Below are 20268 nucleotides of genomic sequence, written 5' to 3' on the forward strand. Positions count from 1 at the left end.
TTGTGGAGACAAGGGAAATATAGTGACCTTCCCCCACTTTAAATGGTAATGTTTGCCTAAAAAGCGACATGAGAAGTTTAAAGCTCTTAACGTTCCATGACCTGTGTTACATCATTTTTAAGAGAGTCTGGGCCGACTCCAAAAAATATATGGGGATCTTGACGTCAAGAAGGGACTTGAGATCTAGACTATCATCACAAGATTCGAAATTATTTGTTAGGCCCCACTGTCTTTTATCTTGTCAGGATTTGTGTTTCTTGCGCTTCATAAGGGCGGATATTTTTTCGGTGGCAAAGAGTTCGGGTGGGGGCATTGAGGGCCACGAGGGCTTTGACCGAGGTTATTGATTGAAGCGGACCTCCTCGTCCTTTATGCCCAGGCATGTTTCATGTTGACCTATCCATCATCAGAGCAATATGTTCCTTTCTACAATTCTCCTGTCTGGTGCAAAAGAGCATGATGGTCCTTTCATTCACAATGATGTCGCAGATCGACATGAACAGGGCAGGTGTAGAATTCTGCCCATACCTATATATAGAGATCATGGTGTTCAGCCAGGCTATCGCTTACAACCAGATCACCGATTGTTCTGTAAACGTTTGTATTTCTCTATATTGTTCACCGCAGAACTAGTAACCTCCAATTGTTACAGTCAACATATTATCTCGATTCCTTTAGACAATTACAACATGTTACCTTTCTTACAAACCTTCATCATCTTGACCTCCTTATCGTGCATTTGTGAAGCCTCAGTGACCTCTCGGATAATGATTCCCGAATATACCAAAATCGTCAACGTAGTGGGCGACGAATCTCAGAACTACTGGGGACCTGGACCCTTGCAAGATAGTTGGACAAAAGAGGAACTCGATAACAAGTCTGCGGCCAAGGGCTTAGTGAAGAAGAGAGTGAACTGGTATATATATAAGAATACGGGAGATCTGGTGTATAGTCAATTTACCGGGCAGCCTTTGAACCCCCTTGGGGATGAGGATCTTCTGTTCAATATGACTGTAAGTTGGCTTCTACTTCTTCCACCTCATGGATATAGTAGCTAAGTAACTGCTTTAGTGTTATAATGGGGTATCGGTTGATAGCCCCGATGGCAACTTGTATACCCAAGCGTTAAATCTAACTTCATCCACTGTTATTACCCCCTATGGCGATTGGACCTGGGATACTCTGAAGGGCAAGGCTCATTTCTACTGTCCTGAGGGCAAGTGCGTGAACGATGAATGTTTGGGAGTACCAGTGCCAACGTGGAATGAAACGCTGTATGATGCGCAAGTGAGTATGCTATATCGATACGAGTAATGTATATTGACTGATGGATATATCCTCTATTCGTCTTCAGCACGCTAACGAAACGACTGGAAGAAACGGTGACAATATCCGATCTTAGTCTCTCAAGCTGAGCATCCAATACTGATATTTATAGACACCATCGCGCTTGATGAGATTGCCACATGACCATCAGATTCGCTACAGCTGCCTGCTTATCTATGGATATACCTGGATACCATTTGTATATGCATCCTAGTTCAAGTTTTTGGCCATTCAAACTATAATTGCCATACTATATGATATCGTGGCACCCACGAAGCTCGCGACTGCCCTACAAACTGAAGTGTCACCTTCGTTGTAAGCTTGTTGTGCAAAGAGCGAGTGAAGACCAACTATGACACGGGGATAAACCTTGCATAATTGTGCTAAGATGTGTATACAGTCTCACTGTTCATCCGCCAAAGTGGTGTCGATGAAAGGAGCTTCGTCGTTTCCCCTTGCTAATCTGATGGGATGATCGATCATGACGCATCTGCATCTGAAACTCAACCTGGGAGATCTAACACGGGACGAGAATCATCACAACGGTATGGTGTATGTCCACACAGTTTCAACTGACACTGACACTGATCTTTCAGCTCCTTAAGGTATCATCTCCTGCTGTATAAGCCAAACCTTGATCCAAGTGCAGAAAATTCAAATTATGCCCTACCTCTCTGCCCTGTGTGGTATTCTAACAACTATATCCCCCATCATACTCCGGGTGAAAGCTGAAGAAGAGGTCTCAGTCCAAGTACTAATCCCCCCATTCACAAGGCTCATCATCCCTTCTACAAGATTTGAGAATAGTGGAATCGCGGTGGCGAGCAAGGGGTGGAATAGGACTGAGATCCAAGCTGGCAGGGATGCAGGACAAGAATGGTTATCAGAGGGGTTTTCATGGTTTATATATGACAGGAATTCTATTTCGATGGATGATGATTTGAAGGATGAGGATCTTCTATTCAACATGAGTGTGAGTTCAACCATAATATACCACAGTATCCACCAGTATAAGTAAAAATTGACCTTGTTTCAAAGTGTCAATTCGAAATTTCCAGTCAGAGTCAGCCGGGAGATATATATCAGATAGCAATGATGATTAAAGAACCGTATCCTAGAACTGACATACCCTGGTCAGAGATGCTCAAGGGGGGTAATATCATTTGTCCAGAAGGCTCATGTGCGAATGAGAAATGTCGGGATCTGGATATACCTAAGTGGGATCGAGGATATTTGCAAAAACATGAAGACTGTATTTGAACTTCCCCTCACATAAGTTATCTGCTATTATACATGCAATTTGGCTTCGCTTGTAGATCTATGCTTTTCGGATCATATTGATTTTGATTGATTAAGTTGATCGATACTGTAAATCATGCAAAAATGTCTTGATCATCCCATAAAAATACATAATACCAATATGGAACGGTACGAATAGAAAGATTGATAGTGGAACGACACTGTTTGTACGTGGGTATCAAGAGATCCTGTGGCTCGTGCGATCGAGCCGTTGTTTTCAATAGTTCCCTTCTGGATTCTTCCTTCTAGATAAAATTACTCATCTATTCTGCTACGCTGAAACAAGTCTTATCTCCTCTCTTTAACGAACAATTCCAAAACTAGGTAACTACCCACCGTGAAAATCGCAAAGACAATCCCCAAAAGGGCAGTATCAGGCCACCAGAATGCCTGAGCATGGAAACCGAACGATGAGAGGACTGAATACCACATTAGTTTTTCAAACCATCTTACGAATATTGTGCTTGTACATAGATGACCAAAACTCACTGGTAGCACTTGGTACTTGAATATCCAATCCGAATTTCCTTTCGATCAACTGCAAATATCTCAATTCATTGACCAGCAGGGCTTCATACCCCGCATGGAAGAATGAAAGAGTTTGCATCCATTTCAACCCGTCAGGTACTCTATCGTAATTCATCAATAGACCGGCGAACAATAAACTAAAGAACCAGACAAAATCATATCAGCTCAACGATACTTCATAACATAAATTGACCTGGTGATTGTCCATAGTGAGAAAGAGGAAGATGAACTCACTTATAAAGCATAACCAAACTACCTAGAAGATTCGCCACTCCCAAATCTGCCACGGCAACACTGAGGAAAAGCACGATACTTGAAGCTGTCAAATTGAACAACACGAGCGTCATAATAAACTTCCAGAAAGCTGATACCTCGGCATTTAGTCCTGCTAGACCATATACGATGGAACCGAGGATGAAAGGAGGGATTACACGAAGTGGGATAATGTCAAAGAGGATTTTGGAGAGGAAGTATGTTATAGGTGCGTAATATCCATTTGCCCTGTTTTCACAAAGGATCACATATCAGCGTTGACCTTTCTGTCCATAATTAATGATCTAGTTTGGCCGTACACTCACCTCTCACGCATGAATAAGATCCGTTCATTCGCGAATATTCCCAATGAACTCAAGCATGAGAATCCAAATAATGACAGGATGAACAGGAAAAGACCGAGTCGGTTTCTACCACAGCCAATTCCGAATTAGCGCGAGCCACTAACATTTGTAAGGTGAATTTTCACTCACTGAAATCCTGGTATATCATTCGTGACATGATAGAAGAAGAAACCGCATACCAAAGCCACGACAATCGCAACGGCGTAATGAGTAGCCATAAGAAGTGGGTTTCTGTGTACGAAGCAGAAAGCGTCAATACTGCATACACACCACGTTTCGAAACATCCAAAGGACGACAAGTGCCGTTGAGTATCAGTCCCAAACTCACCTATAGAGATTCTTGAACGCTCGTCCACTCAACAACCTGAACTGAGTCCACAAACTAGCTTTCTGGAACCCTTTCAATAATCTAGTCTCTTCATCTATATCCCGTTCCGTTATACCAATTGCATTGGATCCATCGGGCGATTGCCCTTGCTGTATCCTTGTAATTTCAGCCTCGACAATCTTGGAATCATCACTTGCTCTAGAGGCCAAGACCAATGAGGCGAGTTTCTCAGGTATAGGTGAGATATGTTCTTTAGGCGTAGTCGATCCTGAACCGGGCAAAATTGAGGAGGTCGTCGTGGTGAACGCGCCTAACAATTTTGATGCCTTGGACTTGATGACATTCAAAACGCCTCCTTCCCCTCCGTCTTCGTCTGATGATGTATCATCAGATGTTATCTCCCGTCGAGTCGAAGATGAAGTACCGAATCCATTTTCAACATCATCAGTTGATCTTGCACCTGAACTTGTGCCATTCCCGTCCAGCTTGGCTTTCCCATTCTCTCCATTTCCATTTCGATGTTCTCCCGAAGCTTCAACCGTGACGTCAATCAGATAATCAGCGATATTGTATCCCTTTGGACACTCGTATCCTAATTTTTCGAAATGCTGTTGTGCTCTTTCCGATTCACCCGAATAGACCAATTGACCTTTAGCCAATAGAAGCAATCGATCGAATAGCGCTACGATGTTTGATTGTGGTTGATGAATTGTGAATATGACAGTTCGATTGAATTGTTTGGCTAGGGATGATAAGGAGGAGATGACGTTGTAGGCGTTGTATGAGTCGAGACCTGAAAATCAGACGATTGATCAGTAAATATCTATCCAACCGAAAGCACCACAATACCATTCTCTCTTTGTCAAGACAACACTCACCAGAAGTAGGTTCATCCAAGAACAGGATACTAGGTCCAGTTACCAATTCACAAGCAATCGATACTCTTCTCTTCTCTCCACCTGAAATACTTCTTTTACCCGACTCTCCGATTCTCGAATCCTTTATTCCTAATATACCCAACTCATTCATCGTTTCAAGCGTTCGGAAGACTTTCGCTTGATAGCTCATATCTCGAGGTAACCTCAACAGGGCAGAGTACAAAACAGCTTCGTATACCGTCAATGTGCTAAGGAGGGTATCTTCCTGATCCACATAACCGACAACTCTTCTAAAAGTAGCTTCATCAGGTATGGTCCGTCCATTAACGTACATATCCCCGCTAACACGACCAGACTTGGCTTTCCTCGCTAGGATATCTAGTAAAGTCGATTTGCCTGCTCCGGAGGCTCCCATGATCGCCAACAATTCTCCAGGTCGTACTGTACCTGTGATATGGGATAGCACCCGTTTACTAGATGGCAAGTCATAGGAGATGTTGCTGAAGTGAAGAGTAGCTGGAACGTGGTCAGCCATCAATTTGGCAGCTTCATCTTCGGGCAATTTGACTCCGCCGAAGCCTTCGGGGTGTCGATGTGTTCTGCCGAGGTACCAGAGTACTAATGAAGAAGTCAGCTGATTACCAGCGGATCTTCCACGATCATCTGCGGATTAGGTTGGTAACACTCACACAAACAAGCCAGGACAAAGATCAACGCCGCCAAAGCAGCGCTCAAAGCGACCCAAACACTATTATCCTGTCTTTCAGGTCGTGTGTATCCTGGTACCTGGGTGTAGTGTAGACATTCACCCGAATCGCAATCGAGGGTGATCGATTTATCACCAAAGATATCATTGATCAACTGATTCATCGCTGGTTCCTCGAAAGAGCATCCTTTGCCAGATACACAGTTGAAAGAACCTGGACCTTTGACTTCTTCTGCTAGGAAATCGTCGATATCTAGGTACATTGGAAATATCAGTCTATATAAACCTCAGATCTTGACCAGCAGGTATCAGGGTAGCTGGAGAAGCAGGAGATAGGAGCGACCAGGCATTTGAGATGTTGTAGAAACGCAAATATACTCACTAACACTACCATCTTCCCCACACAAGAATCTCCCAGGTATACAAGAACATTCTATCTTCTCGCAATTATAATTCGTCTGATTGGAGTCGAATGAATCTTTGGATTGCCAAGAACATTTCGATAATTCACAATGGAATGATTCGATCCTGTCCACCCAAAATTGGAAGTTACATTCACCCAAGTTATCTTCCTGCAGAATGTCTGATCCACCTTGTAACGAGCTGAATGGCGAGTAAGAGGAAGATGGCAAAGAAGCGTTGGAAGATGGTCCACCGGTTGTGCAGGAGAAAGTCACTTGAGGAGGTTTGTTGTCTGGAATTGTATCGATGATTTTACGGTCTATCGTAGTACATAAAATGTATCAGCACTGTCTGTCATGCCATATGGCGATGGAATGAACGCTACTATATTCAGGAGCTTGTGGTTGAGATAGCTATCGAGACATTGGAGAAGCAGTTGTATGATTGTAAAAACATTACTCACTCGTGACATCACACATCTGGAAATTCCTCTGTACGGCCAAACCACCTTTATAACATACCATCTGATCTTCTTCATCTTCATCACCATTATCGTCTTCCTGATTGGCGCCAGATTTCGGACGAAAGGCAGAACACGCCTTATCGGTTTTACAAACTACATTAAGATGTCAATTACCCTTTCATGCAGATTCACCCTCATGTGCAATCAGATATATTGATCGAGCGCATTACACTGATGTTGGTGTTATCCAACAATGGACTCACCATTACAATTTATCCCTCCCCAGCCATCTTTACACTGACACAACTCTCCTTCAGGTCTAGGATACCTCTCTTCCCCATCTGATAATGCACCACATACTAGATTCAGATACCATGACATGTGAGCGATTAGCCAATCAAACCCACACATAATATATGATAATTGAGAGTCGATACTTACGGGGTGTTAGACAATCTTGGCCACCAAATCCAGGTTCGCATCTACATTGTCCATCATAGGGATTACATTCACCCGCATTACCGCAGTTGAAAGCGGGTAGTTGACAGTTGAAACATGGTGGACAGTTTGGTGGTCTAGGTCGATTGGGTGGGAGCTACAATTTGATCGGCGCACCCCTCATCAGCATCAAGGGGTCATTGCAACACAAAGCTGAAATTGGTATTGGACTCACCAAAGTTGAGTTATAGGTATACTGACTGAACCCTACATCTGCACCTCTCAGATCTAGTAGTTCTGGAGATACGCCAGATCGAGATGATATCGATCCATAGCTATCGCTAGTAGCTGACACTAAGGATAGCAGGAGGAGCGAGAGAGAAGCGATCATCTTGATGAATGGAATAAAATGAATCAACGTAGATGGGTAGATGGACGCCACTCGATCGGATTACGATCGTCGGATGATGCAGGTGAACCCGCAGTAACCGTTTGGTAGTCCTTACTCTGGATCCGATCTTGATTAGAAAGGTGCCGCTGAGGGACCAAAGATACAAGACGAATGTATGGTATCGATTGAGGGTAAAGGTAAGGTAGTTGAGATGATCAGAGATGAAGCTGGTCATACCCGGTTGCAGCGTCAATCACCAATCCCAGCTACACAGTACTCGGACCGGCGGACATAGCCGATCACTGGTTACTGCTGTTGAATGATGTAACTTGACTGCAATTGGCAATTCACTACTACAGTAGCATGGTTGTCAACAGTACTGTGATCATTACTCTATAGTCCGCCCTCAAATACCGTCGAGAGCAAGACACGACGGACAGTAAGATTGACTACTCTTCCCCAATCTGACGACGATGACCGAGTGAGAACAAATCGGGACTTCTGCTTACCAAACGTGTTACTACTGTACCACATTCCCCACTTATGCCCCACTTACACTTACACTAACAAGAACCAGACAATTAACGCTTTGATCCATCGTCCATACAATGGTAATGATGAGGTACCATCAACATGCGTCATGGACTATAAACTAAGGCGTTGTGAGGATGCAACAGTGACATCTGAGTACAGAGAACAACAGTATATATAGCATCGCGATGCATCGGTTATACACAGCAGGCTCTTCCTTCTTGCTCTTATAATCATTTCCACATCTTGCGATACGAAGTCGCCCAAAGTAATCTTTCTATTTACAACCGGTGCTCATAATGACGAGAACTCGTGCTTCAGGTGGTACTTCCCCCTCAAAGACCATCAAAGAACCACTAGGTCTATCGAAACCTACTTCGTCCTCTACCAAGACCAAACCTAAACCCAAGGAGAAGAAAGCAGTCGAGAAATATTTACCATCCCAATCAGAATTCATGGATGTAGCTGAATCGTTGAAAGTACAAGTTGGAGAATCGATTCATCTTGAGGCTCCCAAGAGGGTCATGTCAACTGAGTGAGTCGCTGATATATACGTTATATCTCATACCACGAGATATTCATATCATATCATATTAAACCTGCGCTTATCATATGTCGATTCAATGTGCTGCATGGTATCGATCGATCTAGATCATTCGGCTGGACAGGTTCGAGGAATGGTTCAGTCACATTGAAGAACGGCAAGCAAGTGGATGTCAGTGTGAGTAGATGATCTTTTAGATATATAAGCAGACGATGATATTAGATATTAATATGAGTACATGTGATATTTGTATAGTTATCGATCAACGTCGTTGTTCAGAATTCCAGTCCGAACAAACGAAAATCCGTAGGAGCCGATACCAAAGGCAAGGCGAAAAAAGGGAAGGTTATCAGGTATCGTAGTAGTAGCAGTAGTAGCGATTAGTTATACGATCGGTTTTATATGAGTCATGTCATAGCCTGTGATTGATGATGTCAGACCGATTGTCCTTATCTTACTACTTGGATGACCTCTACTCGTATAATTTGGCGTTGTTGTTATCTCTGATTCACTCAATCATCCATACTTCTACTCGTACTGCCACTCCCACCAACAAGTCATGTGTTTTACTCCACTCTCACCATAGCACGGCGTTTCGGTGATATAGACCTGAATCATTGAATCACTCAACTCGCGTCACCTGCCAGGATATTACCTAAAGTGGTAAGTCAACCCATAGAAAGGGAATAAACAATAACTTACCCTTACGTCTCGTTTACATGTTACCCTGTCATCCCCCATCTCATACCATTCCCATTGTGAACCAGGTTCCCACCATACATCTATAACCACCCACCCACCATATCATCACCATACATTCTCTTCTCACCATACATCCTTCTCCCATAATAACATCCTCTCATACAAACCACATAACCACATAACCAAGACACATACCGTATACTACCACTACATACAGTGAGTGACCATACCATACCATACATTTTTCAATCATCATACATCACATTCCTCACCTTATCAAAAGAGGTATTATACCCTTCCACTCCACTCGTATACGGTGAGAACGATGCATTTCTCTCGCTATCATTTGCTTCTTCCTTGTCATCGTCGTATGACGGTGAGAGGGAAGTAATGTCGGTGAGGGGACGCGTCGCGGAGGTGGAGGTGGTCCATCCCGTCCTACCATCATACATCCGACTCGACCATCATCATGATACCGACGATGATGAGACAGAGAGAAGACGTGGGAAAGAGGAAAGATGTTTATCGAGAAATACGATGCATCTTACTTGACTCACCCCTTCTCACCTACAACTTACCACATTCCCCCCATACATACCATCTCACTCTACCAACATTCCTTCCAACCTGTCACAGAGACATTCCTCATCATCCATCTGGATGGTATCACATCGATGCATATAGCTGACTATCACTTTACTTCACCTACCAACAGATAATGCCTAAAGTATCCGCCAAAGACACCAAGAAATCAGCCGGCGTCCAAGCTGCCGCTAAGAAGAGAGCCAAGAAGGACCCCAACAAGCCTAAGAGGTGAGTTCGACAGTCCTTCCTCCCTTCACCCACTCATGCGTTACAACCAGCCAGTACTAATTGATATCTCTTCACTCATCGATTCACAGAGCTCTCTCCGCCTATATGTTCTTCGTTCAAGACTACAGAGAAAGAATTAAGGCTGAAAACCCCGATGCTTCATTCGGTGATGTTGGTAAGCTCTTGGGTCTCAAGTGGAAGGAGATGAGTGCCGGTGAGAAGAAGGTGAGTCTTTACCCCCTCTCTCAACGTATAATAGTACAGATGTTGATTGATTGTGTTGCAACCCCACAGCCATACGAAGATAAAGCTCAAGCCGACAAAGCTAGAGCCGATAAGGAAAACGCAGCTTACAAAGCTAATGGCAAAGCCGCCAAGAAAGCTGCTCCAGCGTGAGTTTGTTTACCCTGCTCTTGCTCGTATTTCTGATACTTACCTACCTGATTACATTGTAGTTCCGAATCTGAGGAAGATGACGATGATGAATAAACGAATTCTATCCTCTACTATCCAAATGAAATATCTCACTTCCACTTTCTACACTCCAGTTTTTACATATTTCGGTTTCTCTTTATCTGTTCTTTTCTATTCCATTATATGTCCTTTTCGTCGACGATATCAAGTGATCCACCTGATCATTCGATTTTTTAAGTATTGTATACCTTCGTTTCGCTAGTTCCCATTTAAGAGTATCCAAGTAACCCCAATATTTACGTTTATATATAAAAGTATGAATATGGGTGTGAATAAGCCGAGTTTCGCAAGTTCATTCACATTGAAAGCGTACTTTCGCAGTCATCACTTGTATGCATCCATAGGCTGGTTGGACGAGTTGAAGAACGTTTCTTCAAGTGGAATGGGAATGTTACCCATGGAGTGGTTGATGCCACCTGCCACTGTGTACAAGGTACCAACGGAACGGAATTCATCCATCGTCATGGCAACTTCACAGAAAAAAAAGAACCATCCTTCCTTCCTTCTTCTTCTTGTTCCTGTTCTTTCTGTCATTTCATCAGTTCATTTTCTTCCTGTCTCCCTTTTTTATCTGCCCTCTTCACTTTACTCCGTTATCTCAGCAAGTGGGATACCATCCGTCCCCGGCAAGATGCGAATTACCAAAACCCAATTAGCAGGATTAGATCAATACAAATATTCAGGAGTAGATAAGAGCGTATTGTCCAAACATGTCCTGGGTCCATTCTGGACTTGGTTGGTCACTCTTTTCCCAAAGACTTTGGCTCCTAATACCGTGAGTGGGAGTGTCCTTTCTCCATTAAATACCCAAGATCAAGAGAGATTGGATTGAATTCCTGTTAGTCTCCAAAGGGGACATGTATCAGGTCCTGTGAAGCAGTGTTAGAATAGCAGAATGAAAGCAGCTTTGGATGAATACATCGTTCATATAAACCAAGATGGCAAAGCTAATCACCCCTTACTTCTATTCTGCCTAGATCACCTTCCTCGGTCTCTGTTTCGTGATCATCAACGTCTTCACTCTACTCTATTACGATGTGACATACGAGGGGAAGGTCTTACCTAGTTGGGTATACTTATCGTACGTTCCTCTCTCCTTCTTCTCTAAATCAGTCATAACTAACCTGATGGGTGTGCATGATGATATAGATGGGCAATTGGGTTATTCGCTTATCAGAGTAGGTTTTCCTACCTATCATCCCTATTTCCACTATCGCAACTAACATGAGAGTGTTCGTAAAGGTATGGACGCGATAGATGGTAAACAAGCTAGAAGAACGGGTATGGCTAGTGCTCTAGGTGAGATGTTCGATCATGGATGTGGTGAGTCGTCTTTTTACTTAGTTATCAGGAAAGGACGGTTGGTTGATCTTAATTTTGTTGTTTCTCCAGATGCTATAAACACGACTGTGCGTTCTTCCTCCTGAACATATAGCATCCTAACTACCCTCGTCTTATTCACAAAATTGTTGATTTCCAAACTTGTAGCTCGAGGTCATCCTCTGTTCTCACGCATTAGGTCTGAACAGATCATGGTGGACAGTAGCTTCTCAGGCAGCTTCTCTGTGCAATTTCTACGCTTCGACGTGAGTATACTCTTCTATCCTTCTGTCTTTCCATCCACTATTGATTCATGTATCTGTATGCCGATCAAGGATTATCATAATGATAATATCATGCTGATACTAATACACTTCGCAGATGGGAGGAATACCACACCGGCACCTTATACCTATCCGCCTTCTCAGGACCAGTCGAAGGAATTTTGATGATCTGCGTGATATACCTTATCACAGCTTTCCATCCTTCCGGACCTGGATTCTGGTCAACTCCCATATTGACTCCTCTCATCAAAGCTTTCCCGCAATCTTTGGACCTCATCTATCAGATCAATGATGTATTGGGTTTGAAAGGGTACTGGAAGTTGGATAAGCTACCTGCAAATGTCGCTTTCATGACTTTCGGTGCGTTGGGGACTGTGGGAAATATCGTTACTTCGTGAGTAAGAGCGATTTAGCGGATCATCTAGTCACTCAGACGATCATCTATCTCTTAACAATCGACGATCATCTCTCATATCATACCTGCCCATCTTCACATGATCTTTGGAACACCTGCTAATGATGGATCTGCCTCCATTTTAGCTACTCAAACGTCATTCAAGCCCGAAGAAAAGCCGGTAAACCAATCTTATCACCTTTACTCGGATACCTCCCCTTCTTCACCCACACTCTCATCTTAGTCACATGGTTACATGCGGAATTGAGAGGTGGTGTAAGCTTAGTTCACGATGCTAGATTATTACCTTTCATTGGATACTGGGGAATGGCGTGAGGCTGAATACGATCCATCACAAGGTGAACATCCCGAACTGATCATCTGGTTCTGTTATAGCTTCTCGTACCAAGTATCTCAACTGATCCTCGCCCACGTTACCAAATCTCCCTTCCCTTACTGGAACGGAATGATGGTATACTCTCTGTTCGGAATGATCGACGCCAATGCTCTTTGGTGGTTTGGACGGTGAGTCACTCTACATCAATACCACTTTGAGCTGTGCAGAAGTATGCTTTACTGATATCATTTGGATATATGATCAGTGAACCTCTCGTACAATCCTCTCCTATTGCTGCCAACGTATTTATCAGCATGTCCTTCTTCGTGGCTTTGTTCAACTATATCAGATTCGCTAGAGAAGTCATCTGGCAGATGTGAGTCATCCCCATCAGCTATGGACGATATACACGTCATAAAACAGAAGCTGATCCTTGTGTCTTTCGATGCTCAGAACCGAACACACTGGTATTGCATGTTTCACCGTCCGACATAAGGATGCGAGTGGGAAATGGGTCGAGAACGGTGTTCCTGATAGGAAAGGTCAGTAGGGGTCGACCTCCTTGGAAAGTGTGAGGAAGTGTCAGTGGAGAGTCGAGCCAGGATTGAAGTGAGCTGTAGCAAAGAGACATTGGGGTAGGATTATGGATCTTCATACATTGAGGGAGAAGAGAATGCGAAGTGGTGGTGGTGATTTCTCCTTTCCTATCGATATACATGGGTTTCTTATTTCGAATAGATAGAATATTATCGGATTTATATATACGAGTTGACGAGAAAGTGGTAAGAATACGATACGATATATGATATATACATGCATAGAAGAGTATGAACATACAACATATACAGTAAATGATCTTATTACGTGGCATTCATTTCAGGTGATACTCAGATCTTATCAACCCGGTTTACGGGGTGTCGTGCCTGGAGACGGAGGTTTGGATTATTTTTCATTTTGCTCGGATTTCTGAATTCTGAAATTTATTTTGGTTTCGTAGATGAAGTACAGGTCTATATAAACAGTATATCAACCCCTTTTATCACACACCTACTCATCGCGTAAACAGCACCCACGATGCCCCCTCCTATCAAGTTATTCTCCTCCGTTCCATCCTCTTCCAAACCCAAGAAACTTCCCGTCGAACCTCTCCCTTCATCTTTCTCGGAGAAACAAGCTAAGAAAGCTGTCGATGCCTTATTGAAGCACCACGAGAAGGTCTCAGCGGAGAAGGAGGAAGAAGAGTTATTACCCAAGGAGGATCACATTTGGTTGGTGATTAACACTAAGAGGGGAAGTACGAGGAAAGGTTTAATGCCTGTCAGGATGTGAGTATACCTCTCTCGATTTCAATGACAGTCCAATCTGTGCTTGGTGGTTCCTTTCTTCGTATAAGAAATTGATCTGATCTTTCGTTATCGTTATGAATACTAGTCAACTACCCCACCCACCTCTTCCTCCTCCACCAACAACCTCAATCTGTCTCCTATCCAAATCCCCTCAGAGGGAATACAAAGATCTCCTAGCTGCCAAAAACATAAAGTTCATCTCGAGGGTGGTTGGTGTCGAAAAGTTGAAAGGGAAGTTCAAACCTTTCGAACCTCGAAGAGAACTTATGAGGGATCATGAGGTTTTCTTATGTGATGAGAGGGTGTTGCCGCTCATGCCGGGACTGTTGGGTAAGATGTTCTTCGAAGCTAAGAAGTGAGTGAGAGTTTCATTTTCGATCTTCACTGGCTTGAAAAGAAAAAACCCCACGGTGGAAAAGAAAATACCGGATGGAGGTACGATGCTCCATTCATGACCAAGAAGTAAATCGATTGCGATGACCATGAGACCAAGATTTAGAAAGTGAAACTAACAAGGATGAAGAATGCTTACTACTATATTGGCAATCCCCTTAGACAACCCATACCTATCAACCTCAATCGAAAAGACCTCAAAGCAGAATTAGGTCGAGCAATCGCTTCTACCTATTTCCATCCTTCTACAGGTACTTCCTAGTGAGCTGGCTTCTTTTTAACTTCTATCGATATATATATATATATGTATGTATATATATACGACTTGCACCTCACCATGCAATATATGCTGATATATACACTCTGACAGCTCTATAAGAATAGCCACCCCCTCATCTTCTTCCTCCTCCCAAGTGCTTGAAAACCTCCTCGCCTCAATCCCATCAGTAATTTCTAATATCCCAGAAGGTTGGGAAAACGTCTTATCGGTAGGTATCAAAACTTCCACTTCGGTCATGTTACCTATTTGGAATTCGAAATTACAAGGTAGATTTGATGGATCGAGCTCGAGCGCAGGAAAATCGAATAAGGATGTAGAGATGGCCAATGAAGAGGAAGAGGAGGAAGAAAAGAAAGAGCCAACCACGACTACGACTACGAAAAAGAAGGTATCGAACGCTGTTGCACCGGAGAAAAAGAAGAAATCTTCCACTATCGGTTCAGCCAACGTAGCTAAGAAAGCTAAGAATGAAGTGATTGGTACACCCAAGATCAAATCGAAAACCAAGACGACCAAGAAATAGAGGCCCACTTGATACATGGTATACAGTATCATCTGTACTCTGGAAAATCGGCTTGACTCTGATATCGGTTCTAGGCATAGATTATTTGACGGGACATCATCTCGTGTACTCAACTTAATGCATTCATACATATCCCCCCATATACCCCCTATGTTTTGCATGTTATTTGTTACTATATATAAGGATAATATCCTACATTTTGATTTTTGTTCAAATGATAATTACTAATTACCTGACCTGATCAGACTGATATATATAAATAAGTTTTATAATGTCTATCGAACAGATAATAAAGACAAAACAGAACAAAAAGACTAATCATCCGTTAATACATCAAAGATGATAGGTAAAGAACTCAGTTTGGATATCTAAGTTACCCTTCTGAGATTGAAATGAACGCATACGAAATAGAATATCAAAGCTTCATATCAATCCTATACTGAATCATAAACCATGAAGAAGGGGTATCATATATGCCATGTTTGATTTTGATTGATTCTGACTAACTATCATGTATATGTAAAATGTGAATGTGAGTGTAATGTATAAGCAAAATGCGAAAAATCCATATGAAAAGATCAAAAACAAAATATAACTACTCTAAAAAGTCTGTCTAGTAGCAGTGACAGGACTCAGCCCCTTCGGAGGAGGTCCATTGATTAACATACTTTCTCTCAACGGTGTGATACCTCCGAAAGGGGTGACCGCACCAGGAGTGACAGGTGCCGATCGATTATGTTTCATATGAGCTTGAATGAGATGTCCAGCCGCTAGAGCAGACATCAAAGACAGTTCTCCAGCCATGACGGCCGCACATATTATCCTGGCCAGTCGTTGGGCGTTGGCTCCAGGTGTGGTAGGATGAGCACCGGCCACTCCCAGCATCTCTAACATTGCTCGTTGAGGGGACAGGATCGTACCTCCTCCTACGGTTCCCACTTCGATCGATGGCATTGAGCATGATATCAATAGATCGGCACCGTCGTTGGTTCTAAAGTTAAATAATAGATTTAGTATATCAGAACGCTCGAGACTGAATGGGTGGCCGCAAATGAATCGGACTCACGGTTCCATCAATGTCATACAATTGGATGATTCGACATTCTGAGCTGGATCTTGACCGCATGCGAGATACATAGCCTATACGAAGCACGAATCGTTATCAGCCTGTCATCATTTGACTTGTGAATAGTAAAAGGAAAACCCACAGTCAATATGTTCGCAGCATGAGCATTGAAACCACCTATACTTCCCGCCATCGCACTTCCAATCAAGTTCTTCTTGATATTCAAATTACACAAATCCTTCACTGTGGTCTTCAAGACACTCTTCACTATATGTCCTGGTACGACGGCCTCGGCCACAACGGATTTACCTCTACCTTCTATCCAATTGATCGCAGCGGGTTTCTTATCCGTACAATAATTACCCGATAAAGCCAAAACGTGCATGTCCGGGTATCTTTCTCTTAAAATTTCCAAAGCTTTTTCCACTCCTTTGGAAATCATGTTCATCCCCATCGCGTCTCCAGTCTGAGTAGCAAATCGGACATATAGAGTCCTACCTGCCAAAGCACATTCTAAAGTTTGTAATCTTGCGAACCGAGATGTACTGTCGAAAGCAGCTTTCAAGATGCTGAATCCCTCTTTGGAATCTATCCATAATCTAGCGTCACACGCTAATACCACAGAAGGGAAATCGATGGCAGGTCCTCGAGTCATGGCATCATGAGTTAAGACTGTTGTGACCCCACCACCGGAATTCAGAGCTTTACATCCTCGTGAGGTCGATGCGACCAGAGTACCTTCCGTCGTAGCCATAGGAATATGCAGTAGTTCGCCATCGACATTCAATGGACCAGCGATACCAACGGGAAGAGGCATGTAACCGACGACATTCTCGCAGCACGCTCCGATGATCTGCTTGTAATCGTAGTCGGCCATAGGCAAAAGACTGTTTTCCAAAGTTCGGGTGACCGATGATCGAGAAATGACGGCTCGTCGGACTCTTACAGCTCGTTCGAGATTCTTCAACACCTTTTCCAGAGCGTAAGGTGCGATCTTGCCTTTCTCTACCAACAGGATGATCTCTTCATCGGAAAGGTTGTTAGATCCAACACCTCCAGCATAGATGTCGATACATTCTTCCAGGGATCGTCGACCAAAGTGCATCGATTGAAGAGAAGAGCTTGAGTCGGATTTAGGGATAGGCGGAGAAGGTTCAGTGATAATTGGAACTTTGGGAGCTGGCGGGACCATGATCTGACCGATATTACCATTGGGTCGTTCATCGCCTTTCGGTGTCTTCTCGCCATCTTTGCCAGGTGCAGGATGCGTGTAGTTGGCTGGAAGCTTGCCCCTGGGAGTGGCAGATTTACTGGCTGCTTTCCTTTCCCTGTCACTCTTTTCGGCAGATTCGAAGACACCGACGAGAATTTGAGCAGCAGCTGCGACTGGCCCTTTACCGCCCATAGAGTTGGATGCGATACCTTTAATGAGATAACCGTTCAACAAAACACTGATACCGAGTGTGACGACGATCCATTTACTCAAAACTGGATCACCAACAAGTTGAGTCCACTCGCTCATGAATTGGTCGATGGTGGCCATTCTCGAAGGGGTGTAATCCTCGCTTGACATGACGACATTGGTTGCGGGTATTATCTGGACAGCCATATCGGTCTCGGGAGGTTGATTGTCGTATAATGCCTGCAACATAGGAGAGAGAGTAGGACTTCGAGGATCTAGCATTGCACGTGGGGTGACATTGGGTACAGAGTGGGTGGAATGTCTCTTCAAAGCTGTCTGTTCGGTAAGAGTGGTACAAAGGTTGAGGATATGTAGGGTAAGGAATGAGACGATGAGGAGAAGCTTCAATCGGACCATTGGGTTCTTAGGCTGTCCATCAGCATCTGTAGATGAGAACGATTTACCGGTAGGCGATGGTGAGATAGAGGCAGCGTTGAGAGAGGCATGACTTGAATTACGTCGAAGATGCTTAGCACGTCGGTTGCCTCGGATGAGTTTGATTCGATGGACCTCTACCATGACACTGAGGATAGCCACGTAGAAAGAGAATAGGAAAACGCAGTCGACAGCCATAATGAGTGCGGCTGGTAGATGATCAGTCAGTGAGACATCCACTGAGCGGGGGCGAGATTTGCTCACCAAGATAGCAGAACTCTCTTAAACCGCCGATTCCACTTGCTGCTCCTACACTCAACACTGCAATTTCGATAGCATAATCCCTCACAATTCTGACACCGGCCTTTCTTACAGCATCTACGACGATCTTCTTAGCTGCAACCGGTGCAGCCCATCTGACTTTCCCTTCTGCTAATCTCTGTAACCTTTCTAATGGAGCGAGTTCCTTATGCAAAGTTCCGAGATCTAGTCCAAGACCTGTTTCGTCGATGATATCGTCTACAGGAGACATTTCGGGGGAAGTGGGAACAGGAGCAATATCTGGGTTTTGTAATACCGCTTTGGCGAGCCAGAAAGGTTTGTCGAAACCAACTGTGATGACTAAGAAGGGCAACGCTTCTGATAGACAGATGGGATCGATTGGTACATTGAGTAAGTATGCTGCTAAGAGGGCGACGAGGAATGCGAATGTAGATGATACCAAAGTGGCCACGGCTATTATCGTTGAGTCAAAATAAAGAACAATAAAAAGAGTCAGCGAAAGTGACATCTCTATTGTTCTGACGGAATGTCACATGCAAGTCGTCGATGGCGGCCGCATCCGATACCAGACAAAGTGAGACTTACGAAGCCAGAATGAACTTCCTATATTCCTCATACCAATGAACAAGTGCACAAACACACCATGCATCAGCACATACCCAAGCAAGACGACGAAGATGTCCGCGGAATCAGCGTTCTACGAAGCATCACAAAGATCAGCTTGACGGATCGGATTGGATCATGCCGCAAGAAATGTAGTGCCTGAAGATTGTGTACGCTCACCTTTGCCAAATTCCAAAAACGAACGCCAAAAGCTCTGACAGCGTAGGCGAACCATCTGACATTCCTCAGCCCGTATAGCGCATCTTCATCCTCCTTTTCACTTTGGGTGAGACCATCACCGAAGTTTGAAAATAATCCTGCACCGTCGAAGCTGGGTAAAAAGCCCCAACTTGTGCTTGCGGGGGTGAGGATCCTGAAAGTTGTGTTGGAATGAGGAGGGGTGAAAGGAGGTAATTTACCTAGACCATGAAGATATGGTAGAGTCGGTGTGTAGGGTGTAGGAGCTTGTAGGAAAAGAGTCAAGACAAATTGAGATGGATGTAAAGGATGCTGAGTCAAGGTAGGTTCGATTGAACAATCGAAACATAAATCTTTATAAGTGTATTTTGAACCTCCAAATTCTACACCGAAATCATTCAATAGCCAATTCTCCCATTGACCCGTCGATTCACTCTCATCTTCTTTGACCAACACGATCTGTTTCACCAACACCACAGCGGCTTTCTCGCCAGCTGGGTTACCTCCGATCTTCTCATCAAACACATATCCACCTTCTACTGCATTCGCTTCTAATACTCTTCTGAAATCTCCTACAGTCACAGGCTGCCAATCTTCTCCACTCCACGGTGTAGCAGTGTTGAAATGATTGGCCAGCCTGGAACTGGTGCTGGGTAGACCATAAGCTGATTCATCGAGTTGTGGTGGATGCGATAGACGGACGAGGTGGACTGGACGAGGTGGTGGAGAGGCAGAGGGGATGTTGAAAAATTCCGATCCCTTGATCGCATGGAGGAGCTGGAAGTAGACGAGGGTGACCAGGATGAAGCATGTTGTTATGACTTCTATAGGAGCGGAGGAGGAAAGTGAGGATAGCGAGACGAGAGTGGATCGGAGCATCGTACGCAAACCCATCTTGCGGCGATCCAAGCGTTGGCGTCGAATAGCGTGACAAGTATGGGTAATTCAGATGATCTGTATCTTCG

The 20268-nt window shown here is 43.9% G+C and overlaps 7 protein-coding genes across 7 annotated transcripts; 5 read left to right on the top strand and 2 right to left on the bottom strand.

The window, feature by feature from the left end:
- Positions 1–767: 767 nt before the first annotated feature.
- Positions 768–1402, top strand: L199_006996 (uncharacterized protein; the record flags this gene model as incomplete). The annotated part of the gene is made up of 3 exons (XM_064892693.1): positions 768–1013; positions 1072–1287; positions 1355–1402. The coding sequence occupies 3 exons, from the start codon at positions 768–770 to the stop codon at positions 1400–1402; spliced, it is 510 nt and encodes a 169-aa protein (XP_064748765.1).
- A 1511-nt stretch (positions 1403–2913) lies between these two features.
- L199_006997 (uncharacterized protein) lies at positions 2914–7376 on the bottom strand (the record flags this gene model as incomplete). Its single annotated transcript, XM_064892694.1, has 13 exons — positions 2914–3044; positions 3115–3290; positions 3388–3654; positions 3732–3836; positions 3900–4001; positions 4099–4891; positions 4977–5594; positions 5666–5935; positions 6065–6403; positions 6548–6700; positions 6811–6906; positions 6989–7142; positions 7221–7376. The coding sequence occupies 13 exons, from the start codon at positions 7374–7376 to the stop codon at positions 2914–2916; spliced, it is 3360 nt and encodes a 1119-aa protein (XP_064748766.1).
- Positions 7377–8206: 830 nt separating this feature from the next.
- On the top strand, positions 8207–8835 carry L199_006998 (uncharacterized protein; the record flags this gene model as incomplete). Its single annotated transcript, XM_064892695.1, has 3 exons — positions 8207–8442; positions 8559–8628; positions 8707–8835. The coding sequence occupies 3 exons, from the start codon at positions 8207–8209 to the stop codon at positions 8833–8835; spliced, it is 435 nt and encodes a 144-aa protein (XP_064748767.1).
- Positions 8836–9871: 1036 nt separating this feature from the next.
- Positions 9872–10455, top strand: L199_006999 (non-histone chromosomal protein 6; the record flags this gene model as incomplete). The annotated part of the gene is made up of 4 exons (XM_064892696.1): positions 9872–9966; positions 10056–10191; positions 10261–10358; positions 10422–10455. 4 exons carry the CDS (start codon positions 9872–9874, stop codon positions 10453–10455), a joined length of 363 nt encoding a protein of 120 aa, XP_064748768.1.
- A 616-nt stretch (positions 10456–11071) lies between these two features.
- Positions 11072–13325, top strand: L199_007000 (uncharacterized protein; the record flags this gene model as incomplete). The annotated part of the gene is made up of 11 exons (XM_064892697.1): positions 11072–11215; positions 11418–11521; positions 11590–11618; positions 11683–11763; positions 11833–11849; positions 11929–12026; positions 12142–12438; positions 12585–12770; positions 12835–12963; positions 13041–13151; positions 13229–13325. 11 exons carry the CDS (start codon positions 11072–11074, stop codon positions 13323–13325), a joined length of 1293 nt encoding a protein of 430 aa, XP_064748769.1.
- Positions 13326–13849: 524 nt separating this feature from the next.
- L199_007001 (uncharacterized protein) lies at positions 13850–15317 on the top strand (the record flags this gene model as incomplete). The annotated part of the gene is made up of 4 exons (XM_064892698.1): positions 13850–14100; positions 14207–14476; positions 14677–14775; positions 14885–15317. The coding sequence occupies 4 exons, from the start codon at positions 13850–13852 to the stop codon at positions 15315–15317; spliced, it is 1053 nt and encodes a 350-aa protein (XP_064748770.1).
- Positions 15318–15917: 600 nt separating this feature from the next.
- On the bottom strand, positions 15918–20197 carry L199_007002 (hydroxymethylglutaryl-CoA reductase (NADPH); the record flags this gene model as incomplete). Its single annotated transcript, XM_064892699.1, has 6 exons — positions 15918–16308; positions 16384–16457; positions 16526–18429; positions 18485–18955; positions 19088–19199; positions 19286–20197. The coding sequence occupies 6 exons, from the start codon at positions 20195–20197 to the stop codon at positions 15918–15920; spliced, it is 3864 nt and encodes a 1287-aa protein (XP_064748771.1).
- Between the last annotated feature and the right edge of the window lie 71 nt (positions 20198–20268).

This window comes from Kwoniella botswanensis, chromosome 2 (genome assembly GCF_036426115.1).
Source record: "Kwoniella botswanensis chromosome 2, complete sequence".
Classification (NCBI taxonomy): Eukaryota; Fungi; Basidiomycota; class Tremellomycetes; order Tremellales; family Cryptococcaceae; genus Kwoniella; species Kwoniella botswanensis.